The 25,964-nt window shown below is 46.8% G+C and overlaps 1 protein-coding gene across 1 annotated transcript in view; it reads left to right on the top strand.

Moving 5' to 3' along the window:
* PPP2R1A (protein phosphatase 2 scaffold subunit Aalpha) overlaps positions 1-20,296 on the top strand; it is a 39,843-nt gene extending 19,547 nt beyond the window's left edge. The window contains exons 4-15 of the mRNA XM_008540558.2: positions 3,297-3,529; positions 4,576-4,723; positions 4,842-4,997; positions 8,093-8,207; positions 8,316-8,386; positions 8,854-8,988; positions 14,667-14,840; positions 15,172-15,232; positions 15,978-16,132; positions 17,146-17,288; positions 19,594-19,685; positions 19,843-20,296. Of these exons, the coding sequence (XP_008538780.2) occupies positions 3,297-3,529; positions 4,576-4,723; positions 4,842-4,997; positions 8,093-8,207; positions 8,316-8,386; positions 8,854-8,988; positions 14,667-14,840; positions 15,172-15,232; positions 15,978-16,132; positions 17,146-17,288; positions 19,594-19,685; positions 19,843-19,859 (1,500 nt within the window). The 3' untranslated portion in view covers positions 19,860-20,296. The remainder of the gene's footprint in view (positions 1-3,296; positions 3,530-4,575; positions 4,724-4,841; positions 4,998-8,092; positions 8,208-8,315; positions 8,387-8,853; positions 8,989-14,666; positions 14,841-15,171; positions 15,233-15,977; positions 16,133-17,145; positions 17,289-19,593; positions 19,686-19,842) is intronic.
* The last annotated feature ends 5,668 nt before the right edge of the window (positions 20,297-25,964 follow it).

Raw genomic sequence — 25,964 nt, forward strand, 5'->3', positions numbered from 1 at the left:
AAATTTAATAATTGCCATTAAATTCTGGTATCTCAGCTTTCATTTGTGTGTATGTGTATAATTTGTTTGTACGTACACACAGAAAAGTGTATGTGAATCAGATTATTTCATACATTTTAAATAGAACAGGGCTGCTTAACATGAGGATCGTGATGAGGTCCATGAACCAGCCTGAAAGGGGTCCTTTGAACTCCATGGAACTATCTCCAGCCATGGCATTTGTCAGTTTTTCTGAGGAGAGAATTCACAGCTTTCAAGAGCAGAAAACACTGTTAAGAACCCCAGGGCTCGCGGACGGGGTGGGGACTCAGGCTTGCTGTGGAGACAGGACTGGAATCCACGGTCCTTCCCCAGCCAGGTCAGGGTCATCCCACAGAGCATTTTCAGTGAGGGAAACCTCAGTCATCCCACACTTCCTTTTAGGAAGCAGTCACATAAACCTCTGGGACTAGTGTCCACGATGTTCACATCAGCCAGCAGAAACATCCTGAAGCCCTCTAGGCTGGGCAATGCTGGGAACCCAGAAGTGAGTCAGAATAACTGGTGCTCACTCAGCACCCGCAGCATATGTTCCAAGTGCCTTTGGCACAGTAACCCATTGTGTCCCACAGTGATTCTTTGAGACGTGCTGGTTTTAGCCACAGTTCACAGATGAGGAAACTGAGGCACAAACTGGTTTTAATGAATTCCCTGAGCTGGGAAGAGGCAGAGCCAGGGTTTGAACCCAGACCCCTGACTCTTAACCACTACCACTCCTCTACTATCCTTAGAGGGCTCATGGTTGTTCCACAGGCTGATCAGAGCTGGAAAACAAGGAGGCCAGGGGCCCTTAGAACCCAGAGGAGGCACCTGGTCTTGATGGAATAGGGGAGCTGTCAAGGAAGGCCTTCTGAAAGAGGTGGCAGTTAACCTGGATTTTGACAAATTATGCGAAGTGGAAAATGGCTGTTGCGCAATTCATTCATTCCACAAACGTGAGCAAGGACTGTGGGCCTTGGAAACCTGGCGGTGTGTCAGACTCGATCGTTCTCTGCAGTGGTGAATTGGAATTACAGTCAGCCTTCTGTATCCACAGGTTCTGCATCTGCAGATTCAGACAACCGAGGATCAAACACCCTTGGATTGTGTACTTTACTTTGTTTATGATCTGCGGATGCAGCACCCTCAGTCTGTGGATATTGAGGGATGACTGTAATTTCACAGAGACCCATGTAGCTGCAGCACAAAGATTGTTTCTGTATCAGTAGCTCTTAACGCCTCACTAATGGTGGATCCTTTTGAGAATCTGACAAAAACTCTAAACCCTCTCATGAAAGTACAGATGATTTTAGGAGGTTCACACTTCTCCCCTTCCCCTGCATGGTCTCTGGGTTTGAGAACCCCCCTCTCTCTTCTTCAGAGAGGCCTCAGGGCAGGGGGTCTTCATTGTTCAAAAGCATCCCTTGGAGTCTCCTGAACGTGCGCCTTCCTGGGCCCCGTCCCAGAGAGTCTGATTCTTCAGGTGTGTGCTGGGAGAGGCCTCCTGGGTGATCCAGGCTGTGGGTGGTCTGGAGACCTCACTGCAAGAACCTCCCCCTGTAGTAATCCACTGGGGCAGAGACCCTTGGGCAACATAACTAGTGCTCAGCGTTGGTCCCCAGGCCTCTGTATGACAGATTACTGTAAGTTCCACTTAGAGTCACTTGGTAAATACTGATGAAGAGCCTCCTGTGTGCCAGCCCAGGTAGCAGGAAAACAAGAACCTGGTCCCTGCAGTAGCTCAGTGACTCCACACCTCTAACCACATCCCCGTGGGTCAATCCTGAACCTGAAACCCTATGGCAGAGGCCTCACACTGGCCAGCAAAGCGTTACATTGATTCTGAATCATTACCAACCTTTTGTAAATGAGATTTTTAAAAAATACTTCAATTTCTTTTTAATTACTTTTTTGTGGTAAAATATACATAAAATTTACCATTTTAACCATTTTTAGGAGTACAGTTCTCTGGCAGTAAGTACATTCACATTGTAGTGCACCCATCACCACCATTCATCTTCACAACTTTCTCGTCTCCCCAAACTGAAACCGTGCACGTTAACCACTGACTTCCCGTGCCCCCTCCCCCCAGCCTCTGACACCCACCCTTCTATTCTCTGTCTCTATGAATCTGGTTACCCAGGTCCCTCATATAAGGAGTCATATAGTATGTGGACCTTTGTGACTCTCTTATTTCACTGAGCATAATGTCCTCAGGGTTCATCCATGTTGCAGCATGTGTTAAACGAGATTTTTCACATATAAAAACCTGGCCCTTTTGGCTTCTTGTGGAAAGCCAGATTTGCTTTTACCAGCCATTCCCCATGGTGACAGTTGGTGGAGCTGGAAAGCAGCCATCCACCCTAGGCTACATGGCATAATCTCTCTCTCTCTCTCTTTTGTCCCCACCCCTCTCCTTTGCTCATTGCCTCCTTCTGTTACCTGCCTGTGGGCTGGTGGTATTTCCTTTATGATTTCTCTCTGCTTTTTATACCTGTCAAGCCAAGCTGGACTTCAGACTGCAGACCTCCACACCTTTATTTGAACAGATAGGATAAATTGAGTCTCCCTTCCTTAGGTGAGTGATTACTGAGTTCCTGCCCTGTGTTATGAGCTCTGCTGCGCTCTGGGGACTCAGTGGTGAGTCAGTCAAATGTCCCTGAAGGAACACTACCACTCCTGGCCTCACAGTAACAAACTAGTGAGCAGTCGCGAATCCCAGGATCCGCCAGTAATGTGCGTTCCTGGTGCATTGCCTGTGAGAAACCACAGCTGTACTTTTCAGCCCTTTGAGGGCTCTGGAGCCAGGTGGCCTGGTTTAGAGCCTGGCTTGTCACTGTTACTAGTTTGGGCGAATTGCTGAGCCTATGTGTGCCTCAGTTCCCCCTTTAAAATGAAGACAGTAAGAGGATCTGCTTCATAGGATTCAGTGGGTTAGAACCAGTGCTCCCTGGAGTTCTGCAGTGTAGTGGCCCTGCTTAGAACACATAGTAAGTAGATGTTCCAATCAATGTCAGTGATTGTTATTGCACTACTGACAGTTGTGGTCCTTTCCTCGGAAAGTAGCACGTATAATTTTAAGGTTCACGGACCCCTCTGGAGCTCCTTCAAGGACCTCTAAATGAAGTTCTTCCTTGTGGTTCTTTAGGGAAGGCACGCTGAATGAAGGCTGGATGGAGTGATCAGAGAAGGTTTCTTGGAGGGGTTGTAGGGCGAGGCTCCAGGGCTTGGGGTGGTCAGGAGGGAGCTGTCGAGTGACCTCGTGCTCTGTGCCACAGCCACCCCTGGAGTCACTGGCCACAGTGGAGGAGACAGTGGTGCGGGACAAGGCAGTGGAGTCCTTGCGGGCCATCTCGCACGAGCACTCACCCTCCGACCTCGAGGCCCACTTCGTGCCGCTAGTGAAGCGGCTGGCGGGCGGCGACTGGTTCACCTCCCGTACCTCAGCCTGCGGCCTCTTCTCCGTCTGCTACCCCCGCGTGTCCAGTGCTGTCAAGGCGGAACTTCGACAGTGAGTCTGGCCTTTGACCCCTGAGAAATCCCAACCTCCCCGCTTAGTGTGGTCCCATTCTCTCAGGCCTCAGCCCCCTTTAGCTCTCCCTAGGGCCCAAAAACCCCTGAACGCTCCCAGACCCCACTCTTTCCCTCCCATTCCTCAGAGAGGTGGTGTCACCCAGAGCTGGTCTGTGGACACAGCCACGTTAAATCCAGGTGCTGCCTCTTGCTCATTTAGGAAATGGGTTAATAACAATTCCTTCCTCCTGTTGGTGGTTGTGAGGATTTAAAAGAATTATCACATGCAAAGAGCTTAAAGCAGAATCTGGCACATAAAAGCACTCAACAAGTCATGTGTGTTGCCACCTTCACCCTGCCCATGTCCAGAACCCTCTCATAGACCGTCTAGGTGCGGCCACCTTCTCTTCCACCCTCCTCCCCTTTGGCTTGATACCACAGGGAATGTCTTGTATGCAAGATTTGCCTTCCAAAAGAATGAGGAAAATGCTTCTGATGGGATTAAAATTTCCTATTAGTGTATCTTTCTTCCCCTCCCTCTGGACTTCATCCATTCACCAGCTCCACAGACTATTGAATAGGAAGCCTCAGCCCTCAGCTGTTACTCGTGCCCGAATACTGGTCTCCAGCTGCCCACACGTGCTTAAAGATCTGCGTTCACGTGCATCTCTAACTGGAGCAGTTGCTTCTGCAAAGTAAAACCTTTGAATGGTCCTGAACCAACATCTTAGCTAAGCAGTTTTATATGCTCATAATATACTCAGCACCTATCATTTGCTGTAGATCTATGTGCAGACAGGCTGCTGCATGTCTCACACACATTATCTCATTTAAACCTCACAACAACCCTGTGGGGTAGGTACTGTTATCATTTCCCTTATATAGGATAGGGAAGACTCAGAGAGGGATCATCACTTTCCCAAGGGCACCCAGGTGAGACCAGGACCCACGTGACTGCAGAGTCTGTGCTTGTTCCTCTCTGCTGCACTGCCTGCTGCCTTGGGATCCCAGAGTTTCTTCCTGAACCCCATCCCTTACCCCCAGGTACTTTCGGAACCTGTGCTCAGATGACACCCCTATGGTGCGGCGGGCCGCAGCCTCCAAGCTGGGGGAGTTCGCCAAGGTGCTGGAGCTGGACAACGTCAAGAGTGAGATCATCCCCATGTTCTCCAACCTGGCCTCTGACGAGCAGGTGGGTTCTGCTCTCTGTCTTTCACCGTCCTCACCCTCTGGTGGATCCTGCATCTGAAAGGGAATCTCAGAACTAACGGGGCTCTGCTGCCCTCTGCTTGCTCTGATCCTCTCCTCAGGACTCGGTGCGGCTGCTGGCTGTGGAGGCGTGCGTGAACATTGCCCAGCTCCTGCCCCAGGAGGATCTGGAGGCCCTAGTGATGCCCACCCTGCGCCAGGCTGCTGAGGACAAGTCGTGGCGTGTGCGATACATGGTGGCCGACAAGTTCACAGAGGTAGGTGAGGGACCATTGGCAGCGTCTCACAGATGGGGAAACTGAGACTGTCAGTGGGCCCACAGATAGAAGCTGGGGTTTTTAGTTAGGCTCAGTGGAATCATTGAGTGAGTGAGCGGTAAGACCTGTGTGATTATCGAGTTAGTTCTCATTTCACATGCTAACTCTGGTTGATTGATAGTGGCAGGTTGGTACTGTGTTGAGGATTTCGAGGCAGACTGTAGGTTCTGTGGGAGTGAGCACCACAGGAGCAGAGAAGGGTAGCATATGTGTGTTCCTGACCTCATTGGACTTTCTCTCCTTTCATAAAAGGGAAGATGTAGCCTGTATTAGTTTGTTAGGGCTGCCATTGCAAAGTTCTGCTGACTGGGTGGTACTTTATTTCCTTATCATTCTGGAGGCTAGAAGTCTAGAATCAAGGTGTCAGTAGAGGTGGTGTTTCTGAGACTTCTTTCCTTGGTTTGTACACAGCCATCTTTTCCCCCGTCTTCACATGGTCTTCGCTGTGTCCATGTCTGTATCCTAGTCTCCCTCTCTTGTAAGTCCTCCAGTTATTTTGGAGTAGGGCCCAGCCTAATGACCTTATTTCACCTTAATTCCCTCTTTAAAGGCCTTATCTTCAAATGAAGTCACATTCTGAGGTGCTGGGGGTTAGGACTTCAACATAGGAATTTGGAGAGGATTCAGATCAGCCCATAACACAGCCCACAAGTTTGACTGGTCAGACTGACCCCGCCAGGCAGGCAGGAGAGGGACAAGATCCCATGTCTCTGACTCCCAGGACAGTGCTCTTTCCATGGGGGATCCAAATTTGTTTATCCCACCAACATGTTTGTTGAGCACCAGCTCTTTGCTGGGCACTGGGGATATAGTGAATTCAGAACCTTTGAGGCCTTCCAGGCGCAGGCATCCTGTGGGGAAAGTCCATTGAGATAGAGGGAAATTTAATATTAAAGTGGTACAGATGCTGGAACTGACAGACAGATGTATGTGGGGCATAGAGGCCTCAAGGAGAGGAGGTGATGCTACAGCTGGTTCTAGAAGATGAGTGGGTGAGAGCTGGGACAGGAACTGTGGTCTGGCAGAAGGACAGCATTGCAAAGAATCCTGAGAGGCGAGAGCAAGCACAAGCAAGAACATTCACTGCTGACTCCTGGGGACCCTACGAGAGGGGAAGCTGGAGAGATGGGCAGGGTCTGATCAGAGAGGCCTTGGGTGCCACTCTGCCTTGTGGCTCCCTTTTCTTGTAATTATACTTATTTCCACTGGTGTTTGCTGGAAGGACTCAGAGCTTCTGGATGACATTTCCCAGGACCATCAGTTTTCCCTGTGAAAATGTTATTAGCACAGCATGGCTGTGTGGACGTGGATGTGCCTGGGAGGCCCAGCACCACGATTAAGGACAGTTCTTCCTGTCCTTGGCTCCTAGACAGCATGAACTGGGTCACACTGGCTTTTAGATAAAAGCTCAGTGAGGGCAAGTTTTAATTTAGACTATTAAAACAGTGCTTGGGGCACTGGCCTGGTGGCGAAGTGGTTAAGTTCACACACTCTGCCTCAGTGGCCTGTGGTTGTGGGTTTGGATGCCAGGCACAGACCTACATACCATTTGTCAAGCCATGCTGTTGTGGTGTCCCACATACAAAAAAATAGAGAAAGATAGGTACAGACGTTAGCTCAGGGACAGTAGTCTTCCTCAAGCAAAAAGAGGAAGATTGGCAACAGATGTTAGCTCAGGGCCAATCTTCCTCACCAAATAAGTAAATAAATAAATAACAGTGTTTGGTACACATTAGACAGTAAATATTTGTTATGTGAATAACATCATTTGCCCGGTTTAGCATTAGGCTTGTCGTGGCCTGTATGTATTTATTCCCTTCTTGGTAGTGAATTGCCCTGCTTCCTCCCAGGTCTTCAAGGATCAGCTCTGCAGCAGAAATGCACCTTTCCCTGCCTGGTGACATGGGGCAGGCAAGGCGTAGCATGGCCTCTTCCTCTTAATCTTTATGGTTTGATTTTATTTTATTTTTCTTTTGAGGAGTGTTAGCCCTGAGCAAACATCTGCTGCCAAGCTTCCTCTTTTTGCTAAGGAAGATTGGCCCTGAGCTAACATCTGTGCCTATCTTCTACTTTATATTTGGGATGCCTGCAACAGCATGGCTTGATAAGTGGTGTGTAGGTCCACGCCTGGGATCTGAACTGGCAAACCCTCGACCGCCGAAGTGAAACATGCAAACTTAATCACTATGCCGCTGGGCCAGCCCGTTTTATGGTTTTATTCTACGTACAAAAGTAATACATGCTCTGGTAACCAATCTTAAAAAATACGGAAGTATAAAAATCAAAAAGGAAGTGCCAGCATATCATTAGAATGCTTTTGGGTCAGGAAAACCCAAACACAAAAACAAAACCCAAGCCCAAATAGCCTGAGTCACAGGGAGATCTATTGTTATTTTTAGTGTGGACACCACCACTCTGTGGTAAGTACCATCATGGTCCATACCCTCGTGGTTCTCATTTTTTTTTTTTTTTTTTTTTAAAGATTTTATTTTTTCCTTTTTCTCCCCAAAGCCCCCCGGTACATAGTTGTGTATTCTTCGTTGTGGGTCCTTCTAGTTGTGGCATGTGGGACGCTGCCTCAGCGTGGTCTGACGAGCAGTGCCATGTCCGCGCCCAGGATTCGAACCAACGAAACACTGGGCCGCCTGCAGCGGAGCGCGCGTACTTAACCACTCGGCCACGGGGCCAGCCCCCTCGTGGTTCTCATTTTGCTTTTGGGGAAACAGGCTCAGAGATGTTAAAGTGATATATCCAAGGTCACACAGATGATAAATAAGAATAAGAATTTGAGCTGGGCAGTTGGACCCCAGACCCATGCTCGTGACTGCTGTGCTACCCAGCCCAACTTAGCACCCCCCTAGTGAGGAAACTGAGGCTCAGAGACCTGCCCAGGTCCCCACTGGATTAGATCTCAGCAGTGATTCCAAGGGCCATGCTCTTGCCCCTAATTCTGGTGCCTTTAACTTTGATTTTGGTCTCATTTACCCAGAACACCTGCCCGGCCCTCTCACTCCCCCGGCCTTCCCTCTCTGCAGCTCCAGAAAGCAGTGGGGCCTGAGATCACCAAGACGGACCTGGTTCCCGCCTTCCAGAACCTGATGAAAGACTGTGAGGCCGAGGTGAGGGCCGCAGCCTCCCACAAGGTCAAAGGTTGGTGCTGGCGACCAGAACACAGCAAGTGGGTGGGCCTCCGAGGGCTAGAGGCAGAACCAGGACATCAGATCTCACCTCCCCCTGCCTCCCTTCCCCTGCCCACAGAATTCTGTGAAAATCTGTCAGCTGACTGTCGGGAGAATGTAATCATGACCCAGATTTTGCCCTGCATCAAGGTAATGGGGAATTTGGCGGGAGGGTTAGGGCAGGTCTGAACCTACCAAGAAGAAGGGTGGATATTGGATTTTAGGGACTGCCGGATGCAAACTGAGTTCCCAGCCATCCAGGACCAGGCAGTCTTGGGTTTGAAGTTGCCCTGAGTGCAGGCAAAATATGAGCCCTGGAGCTGAGCTTGGAGGTGGGAGTGCTTCCCCCTAAAAGATCACTGAGTCCCCTCATCCACAGAGCTTTGGGATTGGGATGGCACTGCTGGGAGCAGGGGTCACTGAACTCTAAGCAGGCAGGACAGGTAAGGAGCTGCCATTTCCCTTGTATCCTAAACTGTCCCCTGCTCCAAGAGGAGGGGGAGGACAAAGACAAGCAGGCTATGTCCCGGGGCTTCTTAGGGGTTGGAGTCTGCTTGGCCACTTGCCGCTGTAGGGGTTTCCTTGACCCCATGACTCCCCTTCCTTCTCCTTCCCAGGAGCTGGTGTCGGATGCCAACCAACACGTCAAGTCAGCTCTGGCCTCCGTCATTATGGGCCTCTCTCCCATCCTGGGCAAAGACAACACCATTGAGCACCTCCTGCCCCTCTTCCTGGCTCAGCTAAAGGATGAGGTAAGGGCACTGGGAATGCTCTGAGCTCTAGGTTTGCAGAAGTGACAGGTGGGTCAGCTGCTTTCCCAAATTGGCCAGGAAGCTCCTAGAATCTCAGCAGACACCCTGATCTCTGATGAGTTGAATGTTTGTGGACACAATGGACTATGCATTCACTCGTTTCGTTTATTAGTCAGTTGTTTCACATGCCCTTACTCTGTGCTAGTCCTTTTCCTGGCTATTAGGGATACCAAAAAAAGAATAAGACGGTTTTGATCCTTAAAGACCTTCAGAGACTGGCAATGGCCAGAGACTGGCAATGGTGAGAGACAGATGGGCAATCTCATGAGTCCATGACCATGTAGGTACTGTTCTGTTTTCATGTGTTTTGGAGTTCAAGCTAAGATGCTACAAGAGAGGCCCCAGAGTACAGTGGCTTAGATAATTGTTTTTCTCTCATAACAGTCCGTAGGTGAGTGGGCCTACAGTGAGGGGTTAGCCCTGCTGACTTTAACACTCTCTGGGTCTGAGGTGGCCACTCTGATTTTCATCGCCTCCCAGCCAGCATGAAGGGAGAAAGTACCAGACAGCAGTAGCCCTAGTTCTCTTAAGAGCACGACTCAGAAGAGGGTACCCAGCAGTCTCTTCACACCCCACACACCCCATTGGCCAGAGCCAGTCACATCATCATAACCTGGCTGTTCAGTTGTCCTGGAGTACAGAGGATGAGGGAGTGTGCTAGGCGATGGCTGGAGAGGTCATCAGGTTACAGCCAGGAAAGGAGTTTGGACTCGAATCTGGGCGAGTGGAGGAGCTGGAACAGATCTGGATGTTAGAAAAGAGCCCTGAGGCCAATGACAAAGAAAGATCAAAGTGCAGTGGCCGAAAGAGGTGCAGGGAAACCAGACTTCAGGCTGCTGCAGGGGTCTGGGAGAAGTGGGTGAGGCTGAGAGATGTGGAAGGTTTTGAGAGGTGGAAGGAACCATGTTGGGGTGGGGGTAGTTTGCGGGCTCCCTGGTTTCTGCTTTGGTGGTAACTGGGCAGATGGTGACACCATTTGCTGGTGTGTGACCTGTTAGTGTAACTTCTGTGCTCCCCTAAACCTCAGTTTCTCTCTCTCCCTGCCCTCCCCTTACATACACACACACACACACACACACACACACACACACACACACACACACACACACACACACACACACACACACACACAGAGTGTTCTAGGAAGTTAAAGGGAACATTTCAACAGAAAGCATTGCATCAGGTGTGAATCCTCTGCCTCTCCCCCAGAATATCACAGTGTTAAATTCTGCTATGGGGAGATATCTCTCAGCCCCATAATTACTAATCAGCATTTTCTTATACATAGAAAATGTTACACCTTTTTAAGAAAAGCTTAGTAATCTGACTTTTGATCATTTGTTTATATCAGTCCTTACAGGTTGAACCATCATTAATTTTCATAATGACTCAAATTTTATGACCTAAGTGCTTCTTCATACACACATTTTTTTATAAGCACGCTTTTTCTATCTGTAACTTGTTATAAATATAATTCTCATTTTCTTCTGAAGCTTAAATGGGGACACCTTGGCTTGTGGGAGCTCCTCAAATAGGCTTATATGTGCTTTCAACACCTCTCCAGAGTCAAGGAGAGCTTTTTGCTTTCTGGCATCAAGAAAGGATTCATATTCAGCTTGTGTGTGAAGGTGGTGAGCCCACACGTGCTAAAACGGTGCTGGGGCTGGAGCATTTTTCTGCTGTACTTTCACCTTCAGCAAGTGCTACACGGTAATCCTATCTCTACAGCCACAGTCTGTCCCAAGACAGCTTCTCTTGCAAAGAAGAAAAGAAGAGAAACATCATGGTTTTCCTGGTGTGAGATACTCATTGGCTTATGTCTGGAATTTTTATTTTAGATCTGTAAACTTTGTATTTTACTTTTGACTCTCACCAAGATTTACAAACCCTTTTCTTGGTGTACCTAAACAGAAATCTTTTTGAGTGGGTAAGGCATGTTCTTTGAGGCTTCTCTTCTCATGTGTTCAGGACGCTGAGGCTTATGCACCAGGGCTGGGAAGTGATCTCCCATGAGCCAGGCAAGGGCCAGTCCTGTCTTTGGAGAAATATGCAGGGTTTGGACAACCCAGGCTGGCTGAGTTAACCCTTCACTGCACACACTTGCTCAGTTGGTTCATTGATTCATTTCATTGCCTTTTATTTATTTATTTTTTTTATGACCAGGATAGTTTCAAAAAGAAAATAATTTCTTCTCTCCCCTTTCCCATCCCCAAGGGTAAATGGTGGTTTATGGGAGAGCCCTTATCTGAGAAGGGCTTTTCCTGTTATTCTCTGGCTGACACTCAGGCTCAGAATTGTACCTGACATTTTCGGATGCCCCTCAAGGATTGTTCTGTAGCTGTGATCCAGAGTTTCTCATCAAGGCTTTCTGAGATGGCAGGTGCTCTGTACCAGAGAATGGTTTGCAGCCTGGGAAGTAAGCCTACTGACAGAGGGAGGTTTAGTTTGACTTCTGTGCTGCTTCAGAGCCTGTATCCCAACAGGCAAAGTGATTTACTGGGCACTGAGTTCTCTTTCATCTCCTGAGGCGAGACCCCCTGTGTCTGTATGTGGGCATACGCAGTATTTTCCCATCTTTAGAATTGTGTCTTGCTAACCTTCTTCTCCTTCAGCGAAAGGAAAGAGGCCCATTCACTGTTGGAAACATTTACACTCACAGTCATGGATATATGATATGTGCTAACTCCTTTAATTCTTTTTTTTTTTTTTGGTGAGGAAGATTGGCCCTGAGCTAACATCTGGTGCCAGTCTTCCTGTATTTGCTTGAAGATGATGGTCCCTGAGCTAACATCCGTGCCAGTGCTTCTCTACTTCATGTATGGGACGCCGCCACAGCATGGTTTGATGGGCAGTGTAGGTCCACGCTTAGGATCTGAACCCAAAAACCCTGGGCCACTGAAGCACAGCATGCAAACTTAACAACTACACCACTGGCCCAGCGCCTCCTTTAATTCTTCATCGTACTTGAGCTGAGTATGGAAGCAGTTCAGGAAGTCCATCAAAATGGTTTTATGTGCACTTCACATGGTTTTTGTACAAATTATGCCTCAATTCACTTAATTTTCAATTTATTCAAGAAAGAAAGCCTTCTCTTTATCATTGGGTATTACAGATGCATTTATTCCATGCTAAGGGAAGAGAGTGTATCTCCCTCCTCTTCCCCTCCCAGCCTCTATCTGACCACATCTTGGTCTGCCCAGTTTATTTGAATCTTCTTTTCATTCTAATGCAGCACTTTCATTACATTATCCAGTAGTAGATTCTGACACTTACACATACAAATTAATTCATTTTCCCAGACTGGGATTAAGGTGGTGGACATAGGGGCCAGCCCATGGTGCAGCAGTTAAGGTCATGCGCTCTGTTTCAGTGGCCCGGGGTTCACTGGCCCAGAACCTGGGCGTGAACCTACACACCGCTTATTAAGCCATGATGTGGCAGGCGTCCCACATATAGAGTAGAGGAAGATGGGCACAGATGTTAGCTCAGCGCCAGACTTCTTCAGCAAAAGGAGGAGGATTGGTGGTGCATGTTAGCTCAGGGATAATCTTCCTCAAAAAACAAAAACAAAAACAAAAACGGTGGCAGATATAGGCAGTTCCCACTCCAGAAATCTTTCTTTAGAGAAAGAAAAAATGGGTAAAAAGCTCTTATTTACCTTCATGACAATTGAGGCTTTTGTAAATACAGGATACAAGGTCCCTTTAAGAAAAGATAAGTAAGCTTAAAGTTGAAGCACGTATCAGTTTATGTAATTTATGTAAACAGTGTTTCACAAATATTTGAAGCAACTCTATGGTAGAAGATTTAAAGGAATGTACCAGAAAAGTGAAACTAACAAGTTGATTAGCACTGGGACAGTTCCTTCCCTCCCTGAGGATCCTTGGCTTTAGGAAGAAACGAATTAATACAGTGTAGGGGGATATTGTGTTGGTTCTGAGATTTCCTTAGCCATTAGGCTAGCAGGAAATTGGCTGTCTTCTGTTCCTAAAGGAGAATCTTACTATTTTTGATAAAGAAAAGAGGTACTCACATGCTTTTCACAAAGGAATTGTTGGGGCCTCCTGGGAAATTTCACTTTGGAGGTACCAGCCGAGGCTGTCTTCTTCTCCTAGCGATTGCCATTACTGTTCTTCATTGCTTGTTGTGTCTGGGTCCCACAGCCATGCTCAGTTTCCATGATTTGCTAGAACAACCCTCAGAACTCAGAAAAGCTGTTATAATCATGCTGTTGATTACAGTGAAAGAATACAGATTAAAATCAGCACAGGAAAAAGGTGCATCGCAGAGAGACCAGGTGCGAGTTTCCAATTATCTTCTCCCAGTAGAGTTATGCGTACAGCACTCATCGTCCCAGCAAAGATGTGTGACAGCGCCTGTGGAGTTCGCCAACAAGGAAGCTTACATAGCCTTGGCTTCTAGGGATTTTCTTGGGAATTGGTCACAGAGGCATGGAGGTGCCCCACCTGCATGGCTGACCTAAGTTACTCTGTCTCCACCCCTTCCAGAGGTCAAATTGTTGCAACACGCTCCAAGGCCTCCCCCATAAGTCACTTTCTTAGGGTAGACTATCTGGCGTGGCAAGGCCACCGGGTCAACCAGGACACTTTTATCAGGCAGGCTATTCCAGGGGCTTAGAGGTCATCTCCTGGGAGCCAATCAAGGGCCAGTCCTTTCTTTGGAATGTCGCAAATCTGCTGAGTTAACCCTTTACTGCACACTTACTTACTTGGTTCATTGATTCATTTCATGCTTGCTCCTTCATCCCACAGCTCCTGGAAGGTGACGTAGAAAGAGTTAACTGGCAGTGTTTGCCATCCAGGAACATGTGCTGTAGGACAAGGATCTAGTAGGCCTTCTGTTTTGATTAACAAGAACTAATTCTGCTTATGTATATTTGCATACAAGTTGCTTTACATGTCTTAAGTTAATGGGGTACATGTATATGTCTGTAAATCATAATTCCTAATATCGGTAGTCAACAAGCAGTTCAAAAATATTTTTTATTCCTTCGTCCTTTCAGCAGAAATATATTGAGCACCTACTGTGGGCCAGAGACTACTGGGTACTGGAGACATAGGAATGAGACTTGCTCCTTGGAGAGCTCAAAAACTTAGCAGAGAGAATAAAGTAATAGAAATGCTAGTAATAATAAGCCCTCACACGTCAAGCCCCTCATGGATCAGACACTGACAGGCACCTTGGTAGCTTCAGCCACCCTTTGAGGCTACATAGAAGTTCTCCTGTCACAGATTGATATCCAAAAAGGTTAAGTTCCAAGGGCTCCCAGCTCATAAATAGTAGAGTGGGATTGTTATCATCTGTTCTTTCCAGGATACCATATATTTGCATTGTGATTCCTACAGATTTTTCAAAATAGCTAAACATTTCTTGTGCTGCTATTATGAGATTTAAAAAGCTGCTTCACTTAATTATCCATGTTCCTTGGCTTTGAGTGTGCTTTTAATGCATCCCCAACGCCAGGAGCTGGGCCGGGCAGTAGTAGGCCCTCAGGAGATGTTTGTTATATAAAGTTGATGTGGTCCAGCTCTTTTTCACCCTGTGCTGGGGTTGCTGGTGCAGTGCATTTCCTCAGAACCCTCCTGTCCTCTCCTCAGTGCCCAGAAGTGCGGCTGAACATCATCTCCAACCTGGACTGTGTAAATGAGGTGATCGGCATCCGGCAGCTGTCCCAGTCCCTGCTCCCCGCCATCGTGGAGCTGGCTGAGGATGCCAAGTGGAGAGTGCGGCTGGCCATCATTGAGTACATGCCCCTGCTGGCTGGACAGCTGGTGAGTAAGGAGGCCTAGAGGCCAGGCATACTGCCCCAGGGGAGGTACTCTCAGAGTCTAGTCATGGTGCAGTGGGTCCAGGGCTGTGATGGGGTAACTGGGAGCCTTAGGGACTCAGTGAAGGGTGTGAGGACTCTCTGGGGAGTTCAGAAGGGGCACAGGAAATAAGGCCATGAAAGATGAACAGAATTCAGTTAGAAAGAGAAGGGGAAGGAGCTTAAAGGTGGAAGTGAGAAGTCTGTGTCTGTTTGGGTGGGTGTGGATTCCCTGGGGGTGTTGCTGGAACCTCAACTCAGTCTCCCTTGATCCCATACCTCCTTTTGTCCCACAGGGGGTAGAGTTCTTTGATGAGAAACTCAACTCCTTGTGCATGGCCTGGCTCGTGGATCACGGTGAGTGCCTCCAGTAGGATGGAGGAGGATATTGGGGCTCCAGGAAGGATGGAAGGCGGATTGGCTGGGGCCAGTGGGGAGAGTGTAAAGGAGGCTGGAGTCACTCTCCCATGCTGTCAGATGCTCACCTGGACCAATTCACTTGGTTTTTAGAATCCTGGAGAAGTGCAGGGTAGGGGGAGGACGTAAGAGATCACCCAGGAGCTGCCTGGTAATGGGACAGATTCAAGGGCCAACAAGCAGACAGCCCTGGGTTTTGAATCCTCCCTCCTGACTGTTGAAGTTTAAGCAGGTCAATTACTGTCTTTCACCCACGCTCATTCTGTGAAACATGGGACTTTTCATCCCAGTCTTTCAGAGCCATTGTGAGAATTGCTCATTGTTTTCACTAAGAGTGGTGAAAATAAAACATTTGTCTATATTAGGCATTGTTCTAAGTACTAAGTACTAAATAATTTGCTGGGGCAAATCACTTCTTGTAGCCTCAGTTTGCCCATCAGAAAGTGAGGCCAATAGTGGAACCTGTGTCTTGGAGCTATTGAGAAGATACTACGTGTAAAGAAAACCCTACATTTGGCATGTAGTAATCGCTTTCTTCCTCTGGGAGTTTATGGATTCACCTGTGGCCTGGTACCTGGGGGCTGCTCAGTAGGCAGCAGTGAGTGTGACTGTCCCTTCCCTCCCATGTCAGTCCTCAGTCCTTCACCTTCTGAATCACCACTCTCTCACCCTCGTCCTTCTGCAGTATATGCTATCCGTGAGGCGGCCACCAGCAACCTGAAAAAGCTGGTGGAGAAGTTTGGCAAGGAGTGGGCCCATGCCACCATCATCCCTAAGGTCTTGGCCATGTCTGGGGACCCCAACTACCTGCACCGCATGACTACACTCTTCTGCATCAATGTGAGTACCTCCACCCCCCCACCAGCCTGTTTCTGGGGAACTGAGAGTACCTGGGAGAAGAGATGGTGGAGGATCCTCAAGGGAGACACCTGGCTTGAGAGTGGGGACGTGGTGGGACTCTTAGGTCACAGGGATGAGTCCCTGGGAAACGGCAGGCCAGACAGTGGGGCTCCCCGAGTCAGAGTCACAGGGCCTCTGGGCGGTAGGGACCTGCATGGTAGGAGACCCACGACTCGTGAGACTGGGACTTTTGGAACAGTGATTGCCAAATCTTTCTGAGCACCCCTCTCCTTCCCCATGAAATACATTGATTTGTGATATATTCATTTATCATATAATGGTTAAATGTGCAAGCTCTAGAATCAGACCTGGTTTTTAATTCTAGATCTGCCATATATTAGCTCTAGACTTTGAGAAAATGAACTAATAACGGCTTAGTGCTTTAGTTTTCTCACCTGTAAAGGATTCATACTGGTAATCACAGTACCTAACTCTTCAGGTTCTGAAGGTTAATCTGGTTATACATGCAAAGGACTTAGAATACTTAGTTGTGTATAGGAAGTGCTCATTTCTATTCTTTTAAATAAACCATACACATAACTAGAAATTAGAGGTTAACATTTAAAAGCAACTATAACTTAAGTGTTCTGATCATTTCTTCCCTTGCTCACTTTGGAGACTGCTGCACTAAGGCGGGGTTCCTGGGGGTTAGGAATTAAGACCCATCCCCAGGGGATGAAGAGATATCTGAGGACAGGGAAATGGACTGGGACATTCTGGCTGGGAGTTTCCAGGGCAGGAGACAGTGGTGTTAGGAGGGTGTTAGGGGAGATAGGAACTTTAGGAGAGTAAATTTGCCCCAGGGTGTGTGAACCTGGGCTCAGAGTCCCATATATTGATCAGCTTCATCCTCAGACTTGATGATCACCGAGGTGGCCTGGTCAGAGGAAGGGGAAATGGGAATTAGCTGTGAACTTTGGATAATCATCCCTTTGCCACTCGCTGACCCCCAGGTGCTATCTGAGGTTTGTGGGCAGGACATCACCACCAAGCACATGCTGCCCACGGTCCTGCGTATGGCTGGGGACCCCGTTGCCAACGTCCGCTTCAACGTGGCCAAGTCCCTCCAGAAGATAGGACCCATCCTGGACAACAGGTAAGGGCTGGACCTTCCCTTACACAGCAGTGAGGCTGTTCTGGGCATCTTGATCTTTGAGCTTTGAAGATAGAGCCTAAAGTTTGAGTCCCAGCACTGCTGTTCCCCTGCTATGTGACTTTGGTCTGTCTCTTTCCCTTCCCAAGGTCTTAGTTTCCTCAAATGTAGAAGGAGAATTCACATGGACTACCTCACATAGTGGGAGGGGCTGAGAGGGTGGTAGTTCTTTGTATTAGCAACAGATCATTAGAAAATTAAAGTGACGTGTGTGTGTGAGATTTATAATTGTACCAAAAACATCAAATACCCAGGAATAAATTTAATGAAAGATATGTGATACCACTAGTGAAAACAATAAAATATTGCTTTGAGAAATTAAAGAAGACCTACATAATATTCATGAATGTGGTGATTCCCCAAATTCGTCTATATACTAAATGTATAATCTCAGTCCCTTAGCAGTTTCTTTAATGAAAAATTGGCACGAAAGTGCAAAGATCTGAAATAACCAAGGCAATCCTAAAGAAGAACAAAGTTGAAAGACTTAAATACCAAGACTTAACACAGTAATACTTGGTAAGACTTGCCAAGTAATTATCACAATAATTAGAAAATGAGGTGTTGGTACAACAATATTCAAATAGCTCATTAGAACAGAATCAAGGGCACGGAAGCAGACCTACGTGTGTATAACAGAGTGTGCCACTACAGTTTTGGGGGATGTAGGTATTTTCCATAAATGGCTGGGTCGGTTGGATATCCATATGGGCAAAAACCTCTTACCTCAATGCATAAACAAATTAGAGATAACAGACCAGAATCAGAAAGATAAAAAAAAATAAAGATTCTAGAAGAAAATGTAGGAAAATATCTTCAAGACTTGTGGAAGGCACAGATTTATTAAACTGCTTACCAGAGGAAAAGATTCAGAAGTTGACCTTTGGTAAAATGGGAACATCATCAAAAGACAACATTTTGAGAGTAAAATGGCAAGGCACGATTAGGAGGAGTTATCTGCAGTACCTATTTCTGACAGAAGACTGACTCATCCAGAATACTTGCCTGCAAAGCAATAAGACAAAGCCCAAGAAAGAGATGGGCAAAAAAAGAGTCGAACGGGCACTTTCAAAAGGAGATCTCCAAATAGCCAGTAAGCATATGACAGTGTGCTCAACACGGTCAGCCATCAGGAAATGGGAGTGAAAACACACCCAGAAAGGCTAAACTTAAAAAAGGTCAAGGGTGCAAGTGTTGGTGAAGAACGTTTAGGCGTTGGTAGAGCAGCTGGAGTGCTCATACCTTGCAAGTGGGGGCGGGACTGGTAAATGGGTACAGTCACTCTGAAAACTGGTAGAATCTAGTGAAGCTAATTAGATGTGAGCCACACTTCCACTCCCGCGTGTATATCCAGCAGAAATGAATACTTATTTCTGTCAAAAGAATGTGGTAGCTTTATTCATATTAGCCATGAAATGGAAACAACCTAAATGCCCATCAGCAGTACAGTGGATGAGTTGTGATTTATTCATACAATGGGAGATTGTGTTCAGCAGTGAAAAAAGAATCCTGCTCTATGCAGTAACGTAGGCACCTCTCACAGACTTCTTGTCGACTGAGAAGCCAGACCCAAGAAAACATATCTGTGATTCCATTTATATCAAGTTCAAGAATAGATGAAAGAGATCTAGATGATAGAAGTGACAATAGTGGTTATATGGGGGAAGGGGAGCTGTCTGTCAACTTGAAGGGGACACATGAAGGCTGCACCTCTGATTTCTGTGTGCCAGTTCCAGGACCCAACTTCACACCTTTCGTTTCTCTCTGAAGTCAACCTTCATTTCCCAAACAGTTGACTTTCAGTGCAGACAGGTTTCCCTGGGCCCCTTACATGAGAGTGGATGCCTCCTCTCGGCTCCAGTTGAGCCAAGGATTTCCCCTTGGGCACGTCCCACTCTTCTGTTACTTATCATCAGGTTGGTCTTTGTCTTCTTCCTAGCCCAAGCTCTGTGTGGGCAACAATCAGGAGTGTTAGATTTACCACTGTGCTCACACCTGAAATGCAGCAGGCCTCAGTAAATGTGTTAAAGAAATGAAAGCCATCCATTTTCCAACCCTTGGAGACTTGTGGGTTTTATGATTCTGTGTCTTAGTTTGTTAGACTTCCAACTTTAAAAGTAATTATATCTCTGGCCTCAGAGACTTTGAATTCACATCTGTCTGTATCTGTGTACACCTCCTTACTTGGGAGCCCTCTGCCTGCCTTGTGCCCCCAGCCCAGCCTTGCTCACTCTTCCCCTTCTTCCAGCACACTCCAGAGTGAAGTCAAGCCCATCCTAGAGAAGCTGACCCAGGACCAGGATGTAGATGTCAAGTACTTTGCCCAGGAGGCTCTGACTGGTAAGGCATTCAAAACTCGGAGACCCCGGGGGAGAGTGGTCTGCAGGGACAGGCAGTAGGCCTGGGAGCAGCAGCTCCTGGGAGGGGCAGATGCAGGAGCGGTTGTGAGCAGAGGGCTAGCTGTGGTTCTGACTCCCACCTATTTCTGTTTCCTCAGTTCTGTCTCTCGCCTGATGCTGGAAGAGGAGCCAATGCCGGCCTCTGGTGTCCTTCCACCCCAATTCCCTCCCTCAGGGAGACAGTGGGGGGCCTTTGGCTGTCACTCCCTGTGCATGGTCTGACCCCATGCCCCTTCCCCCAGCACGGTTCTTTCTCTTCCCAGCCTGGGAATCCGACTTCTCACTGTCCACCTCCCAAGGGGCTGGGGGAGCACAAGGTGGGACAGGGCAGTGACCCTGGGAGGAAGGGGCCACTCCTGCCCACGTCGGGGGAGAGATGTGAGCGTCCCAGGTCACTGGCTCCTGCTGCTGTAATGGGGACCCCCTCCCCCATTGACTTCTCCACCTACCTTTCTCCCTTCTTCCCCCTCAGTGGTTTTTTGTGTCACTGTGCCATTTTTATTTTATTCCTTTTTTTTCCCCTTTTCACAGAGAAATAAAGGTCTAGAAATAGCTGGTCCTTTGGTGTTAGTCACTAGTATGGAGGAGGGGACACCACATCAGGGCCATGGTCTCTCTGCCCTCTCTGGGGAAGACCTAATTAGTGGGCTTGCCACACCCATGTGTCCCAAGAATGGGGAGGATTCTCTGGGGAGCACCAGGAGTGCAGCTAGCCTATGTGGTAGAGAGTCCACAGGGTGTCTCTGGCCAGCAGTCCTGTGTGCAGTTTAGTTTCGCAGATATTGACCGAGTATGCAGTGGGTAAGAGCAGGTGCCTTGGAGCCAGACTGCCTGGCTCCAGATCCCAGCTCCTACACTTAATAGCTGTGTCATCTTGAGTAGGTTACCAGGTCTCTCTGAACTCAGTTTTGAACTGTGTTAGATGGGGATAGCAGTAGAATCTAAATCAAAGGGCCAGTTGTGCAGACTAAATAAGTTCATACATATAAAATGTGAAACAGTGCATGGCACGTGAGAAACAGTCAGTCAGGGTTAGCCATAACTTGCCAGAGAACCCCGTGTGGGTTGGGCCATGTCCCTCAGGAGGTCTCAGGATAATCAGGGCTATAACACAGCGGAAGGGGCCTGTCGTAAGACAGAACCAGTTGTCCTTCAGTTTCTGTTTGCCCATTTCTTTACTTAGATAGCCACTCTCATTTTTAACTGTGCACACGACTGCCTGGATTCAAGGTATTTTTCCAGTGTCTCTTAAAATTTGGTGTGGCATTGTGAGTAAATTCTGGCTAATAATGCATGAACATAATGGGTATGTGCAACTTCTAGGAAGTGTTCTCAAAGAAGGAGAGATGCACCCCCTCGTTTCTTCCTTCCTGTGCTCTGGAATGTAGACCAGATGACCAGAGTGGGAGCAGTCATCTCAGACCAGGAAGTTATCTTAAGAGTATAGGCCAAGCAAGGCGGCAGAACAAGAGAGAAGGAGCCTGGGTTCCTGATACAGTGAAGACTCAGGCTAGTATCCTAGTATCTGTCACCTGGGAGAGTTAAACTGTTTAAGTGACTGTTTGGGGGTTCATTACTTGAAGGTCACCCAAATTCTACCTGATGCAGGGGCCAAAGAGCTCTGGAGAGAGGAGCAGGAGACTTAGTGGATGCTGTTGCATGTAAGGTTTCAAGGAGGACGTGATACTTAAGTGAAATTTGCCTTAGCAGAATGGAAGGGAAATTGGCTTTGGGTAGCAAGGTGATTTCACCAGCTCAGCCCTCGTGTTGCCAAGTCCCTAGTGTTTATTAGACCCTCTTGGGTCCTTGGGGATGAGGGTAAAGGAGACCTTGTTCCTCCCATTATTAGCTTATGGTTAGTTTCATAAGGGCAGGGCCTGTGGTTTAAACTCAGTCCACCTACCCCTGGCACAAATTACCTTTCCTAGGATATAAATATTTGAAGGACTGAATGAGTGAAGAATTGATGAGATTGGGAGGTGGGGCAATAGGATCACTGAGCATGATGTTGAATGTTCTAGCTTAGTAGGCAACCTACCAATAATTGTTGAAGGAACATTCAAATGAATGATCCATGTTGTTCCAGTTATATTTTGCTGCATAACAACCCACCCCCAAAACTCAGTGACTTAAAACAATAAAAACATGATTCCTCATAATCTGCAGTCTAGGCTCTGCTCAGTTGGCAGGTTCATCTGCTCCTTGGGGTGTGTACTGGGGTGGAATGATCAAGATGACTTCTTCACTCCTATGTCTGGCACCTCAGCTAAGGCCTGGTAGAGTGACCGCTCCAGGGTGGCTGGACCTCTTTATCTGACAGCTTCCAGCTCCACAGAAGTTTCCAAGAGAACAAGTTCCAGATTACAACTGTTTTCCAAGCCTCTGCTTGCATCACAAGCCAAAACAAGTCGCATAGCCAAGCCCAGAGTCATTGTGGTAGGGGGCCACGTAAGATGTGAAACCTGCAGGCATGGTTTATTGGGGTGCCACTGTAACAGTCTACTGCCTGTGGTCCAGAGACAAAATTTTTAGTCCCAACTTAGCTCTGCTACTAACGTGTGGGGGCATCAACAGTATAAGGAGATGAGGCTGATTCCAGAGTGTATACAGCAGCTGGGAGCAAGCTGAAGATTTAAACTTCATTCTGGAAGGCACAAGCAGCCACAGGGGTTTTTGGCAAAGGAGTGACAGCATTAGAATCGAAGGAGGAGACCTGAGGCTGGGAGCCCCGGGAGGATTCTGGTATGAGACAGGAGTTTTAACTGGAGGAGGTAATGCATAGTTAGGGAGATTTTGGGTAAAAAAGGAAATGGAAGGGAAAGATTGCCGAGGAGACAGCTTGGGCCTTGGTGACACCTGGATTAGGGGAGTAAAGGGAAGGATGCAGTCACCTTGGCAACCAGGATTCCAGTCTTCCTAACCTCACCACCCACTCCTCCCTGGGAAACATTCTTGGTTCCTGCAAACCCACACATGCTTCAACATCTCCAGCCTTTTGCTTATAATGTGAACCTCTACATTGGAAGCTTTCCCTGCTCCTTACTCTTCATGGAAACAGAAGTAATTTGGCATGGAGAGTGGGGAAAGTGAAATGGAGTGACGCAGGTGAACATGGAGAAGTATGTAGGGGCCAGATCCCGAAAAGATCCAGATAGCAGGGTGAAGGGCTAGGACTTGCCTTGAGGGAGAGGGTCCAGTAAGACTTGAGGAGAGCCTTCTGGGTCAAACAAATCTAGCAGACCAGGGAGGAGGCTGAGATGATGGTCCTGGAGGGTGAGGACAAGGCCTCAGTGGGGGCTTTGGCTGAGGAAAGAGGGCAGAGAAATTGAGGAAGTGGACTTGATGCCACTTCTCTTTTTCAAACCCTAAGAACTTACACAAGCGGCAGCCGGAAGGAAGGCCCTGTACCTCTCCTCTTCTCAGTTCTAATCAAAACATCTGAAGTTGAAACACATTCCTTGTCATCAGCCTCCTGCCTGGAGGAAATCCCCACTCCGTTTAGTCCTTCCCTGTCCATCTGTGTTTTCCAGATGGGGGAACAGACCCAGACTGTTTTGACTTTGATGTGGGGTCTTAGGACTGACCAGACCAGAACTCGACAAATCTCTTCCAGAAGGGAAAAATCCCTTAATTTCCTCTAGTAGCTTATGGTACTCTTAGTGCCCAGCCAAAGAGGGAAGCTGGCCCTACAAGCTAGACAAGGAGATGCAGGGCATGGCCAGCTTAGTAGCACTGTAGGAAAGATGGCTCATGATTTCTTAGCCATGATGCAGAATGCAGAAATCTCTGGTAGGCTTTTGAATGAGTCATTGGTGACAAAAGCTGATCTGACCTGAACTGCTGTAGTAACAAAACCTCACTTAGACTGCTATTTAGTGTTTTATCCCTCTCATATGGAATGTAAATCACATAAGAAATGTTTGTGTGTTAGGATTATAGGGAATATATTGAACTAGTAATCAAAAAACTGTCCACAAAGAAAAGCGCAAGCCTGGATGGCTTCACTGAATTCTACCAAAATATTTAACAAATTAATACCAATTCTTCACAAACTCTTTCAAAAAGTAGAAAGGGAGGAAACATTTCCCAACACATTCTGAGGCCAGCATTATGCTGATAACCAAAAGGAGACAAAGACACAAAGTGAAAAAAGTCTACAGACCATTGTCTCTCAGGAACAGGTACAAAAATGCTCAACACAATAGTAACAACCCAAATCCAGCAACACATAAAGAGAATTGTACACCATGACCAAGTGGAATTTATCGTAAGCATTCAAGGTTAGTGTAACATCAGAAAAATCAATGAAATACTCCATATCAATAGAATAAAAAAAACCATGTGATCCTTGCAATTGAAGAAAAAGGATTTGACAAAATAAAACACTCTTGTGATTAAAAACACTCAACAAACTAGGAATAGAAGGGAACTTCCTTAACCTGATAAAAGACATCTACAAAAAACCCACAGCTGACATAATACTTAGTGAAAGACAGTGCTTTCCACAGAAGATAAGGAACAAGACAAGAATGTCCACCCTCACCACTTCTATTTAGCATGATACTGGAAGTTCCAGCTAGAGTAATTAGGCAAGAAAAAAATAAAAGGCATGCAGATTGGAAAGGAAGAAGTGAAAATTCTCTCTGCAGATGACATGATTTTGTATATAGGAAATCCTAAAGAATCCAGTAAAAAAAATTTGAGCTAATAAACGAGTTCATCAAGGTTGCAGGATACAAGATCAACATGCAAAAATAATTTGTATTATTGCAAATAACAAGTGTCTCATGAGGATGTGGAGATAATGGAACCCTCGTACACTGCTGGTGGGAATGTAAAATGGTGCAGCCACTTTGGAAAACATTGTTAGTCCCACTAAGTTACCATTTTACCCAGAAATTTTACTCCTAGGTATGTTCCCCGTAAGAACTGAAAACACACAGCCACACAAGAACTTGCGCACAAATATTTGTAACAGCATTGTTTGCGATAGTCAACATGTGGAAATCACCCAAATGTCAATCAACTGAGGAATGGACAAACAAAACGTGGTGTGTCCATGTAATGAATGTTACCCATAAAAATGAGTGAAACATTGATAGTGCTACAACATGGATGAACACGGAAAGCATTATGCTAAGTGAAAGAAGCCAGACACAAAAGGCAACATATTGTATGATTCCATTTATACGAAATGTCCAGAATAGGCAAATCTATAGAGACAAAGTACATTAGTGGCTGGGGTTGAACGTGGGGGTTGGGTGGTGGAAGGGTGGATGGACAGTGGAAAGTGATTGCTTAATGTATATGGGATTTCTTTTTGGGATAATGAAATGTCCTGGAATTGGTCGAGATAGTTGTACAACTTTGTAAATATACCAAAAACCACTGAATTGTATACTAAAAGGGTGAACTTTATAGTATGTGAATTACATCTCAAAGAAAACAATCACCACCAAGCCCCATCCCACCCCTCAAAAACAGATCCCCTGGCTGTAGTTTGCCAACCCCTGGTCTAGGTAAGTAGGCTTGTAAAAACAAAGAATTTTCTTCTGTCCTCTCCACAAAGTTATATATACTATTTGTTTCAAGTGCTGTTTAGAAGACGATTTTCTAACTTATGTTTGCCATCAATTTCTATCTTCTTTGCATTATAATTAGAGAATATATTTTTTTGTTTTTTGTTTTTAGTTTTCTGGGGGTTTCTTTTTGGGTTTTTTTTGGTGAAGAAGTTTGGCCCTGAGCTAATATCTGTTGCCAATCTTCCTCTTTTTGCTTGAGGAAGATTGTCACTGTGCTAACATCTGTGCCAATCTTCCTCTATTTTGTACATGGGACACCACCAACATATGGCTTGATGAGCAGTATGTAGGTCCTTGCCCAGGATCCAAATCCACGAACCCTGGGCTGCTGAAGCAGAGTGCACAAATTTAACCACTACTCCACCAGGCTGGCCCCATATTTGGTATTATTAAAATCCTTTGATAACAACCGAGACTTACCTTATGCACCCAGTATGTGGTCCAATTTTGTAAATCCCTTTGTTTCATTGAGTAGAATGTGTAGTCTGCAGATGTTGTGAGCAACATGCTACATATTTCCAGAAACCAAGTTTATTATTTGTCTAGGCAGACCTATTTGTTTCTAAATTAATTCTGCTTTTTAAAAATTAATATTAAGGAAATTGTGCTGAACTCCCACTTTAGTGTGGAATTGCCTG

This window comes from Equus przewalskii, chromosome 9 (assembly GCF_037783145.1).
Source record: "Equus przewalskii isolate Varuska chromosome 9, EquPr2, whole genome shotgun sequence".
Taxonomy (NCBI): domain Eukaryota; kingdom Metazoa; phylum Chordata; class Mammalia; order Perissodactyla; family Equidae; genus Equus; species Equus przewalskii.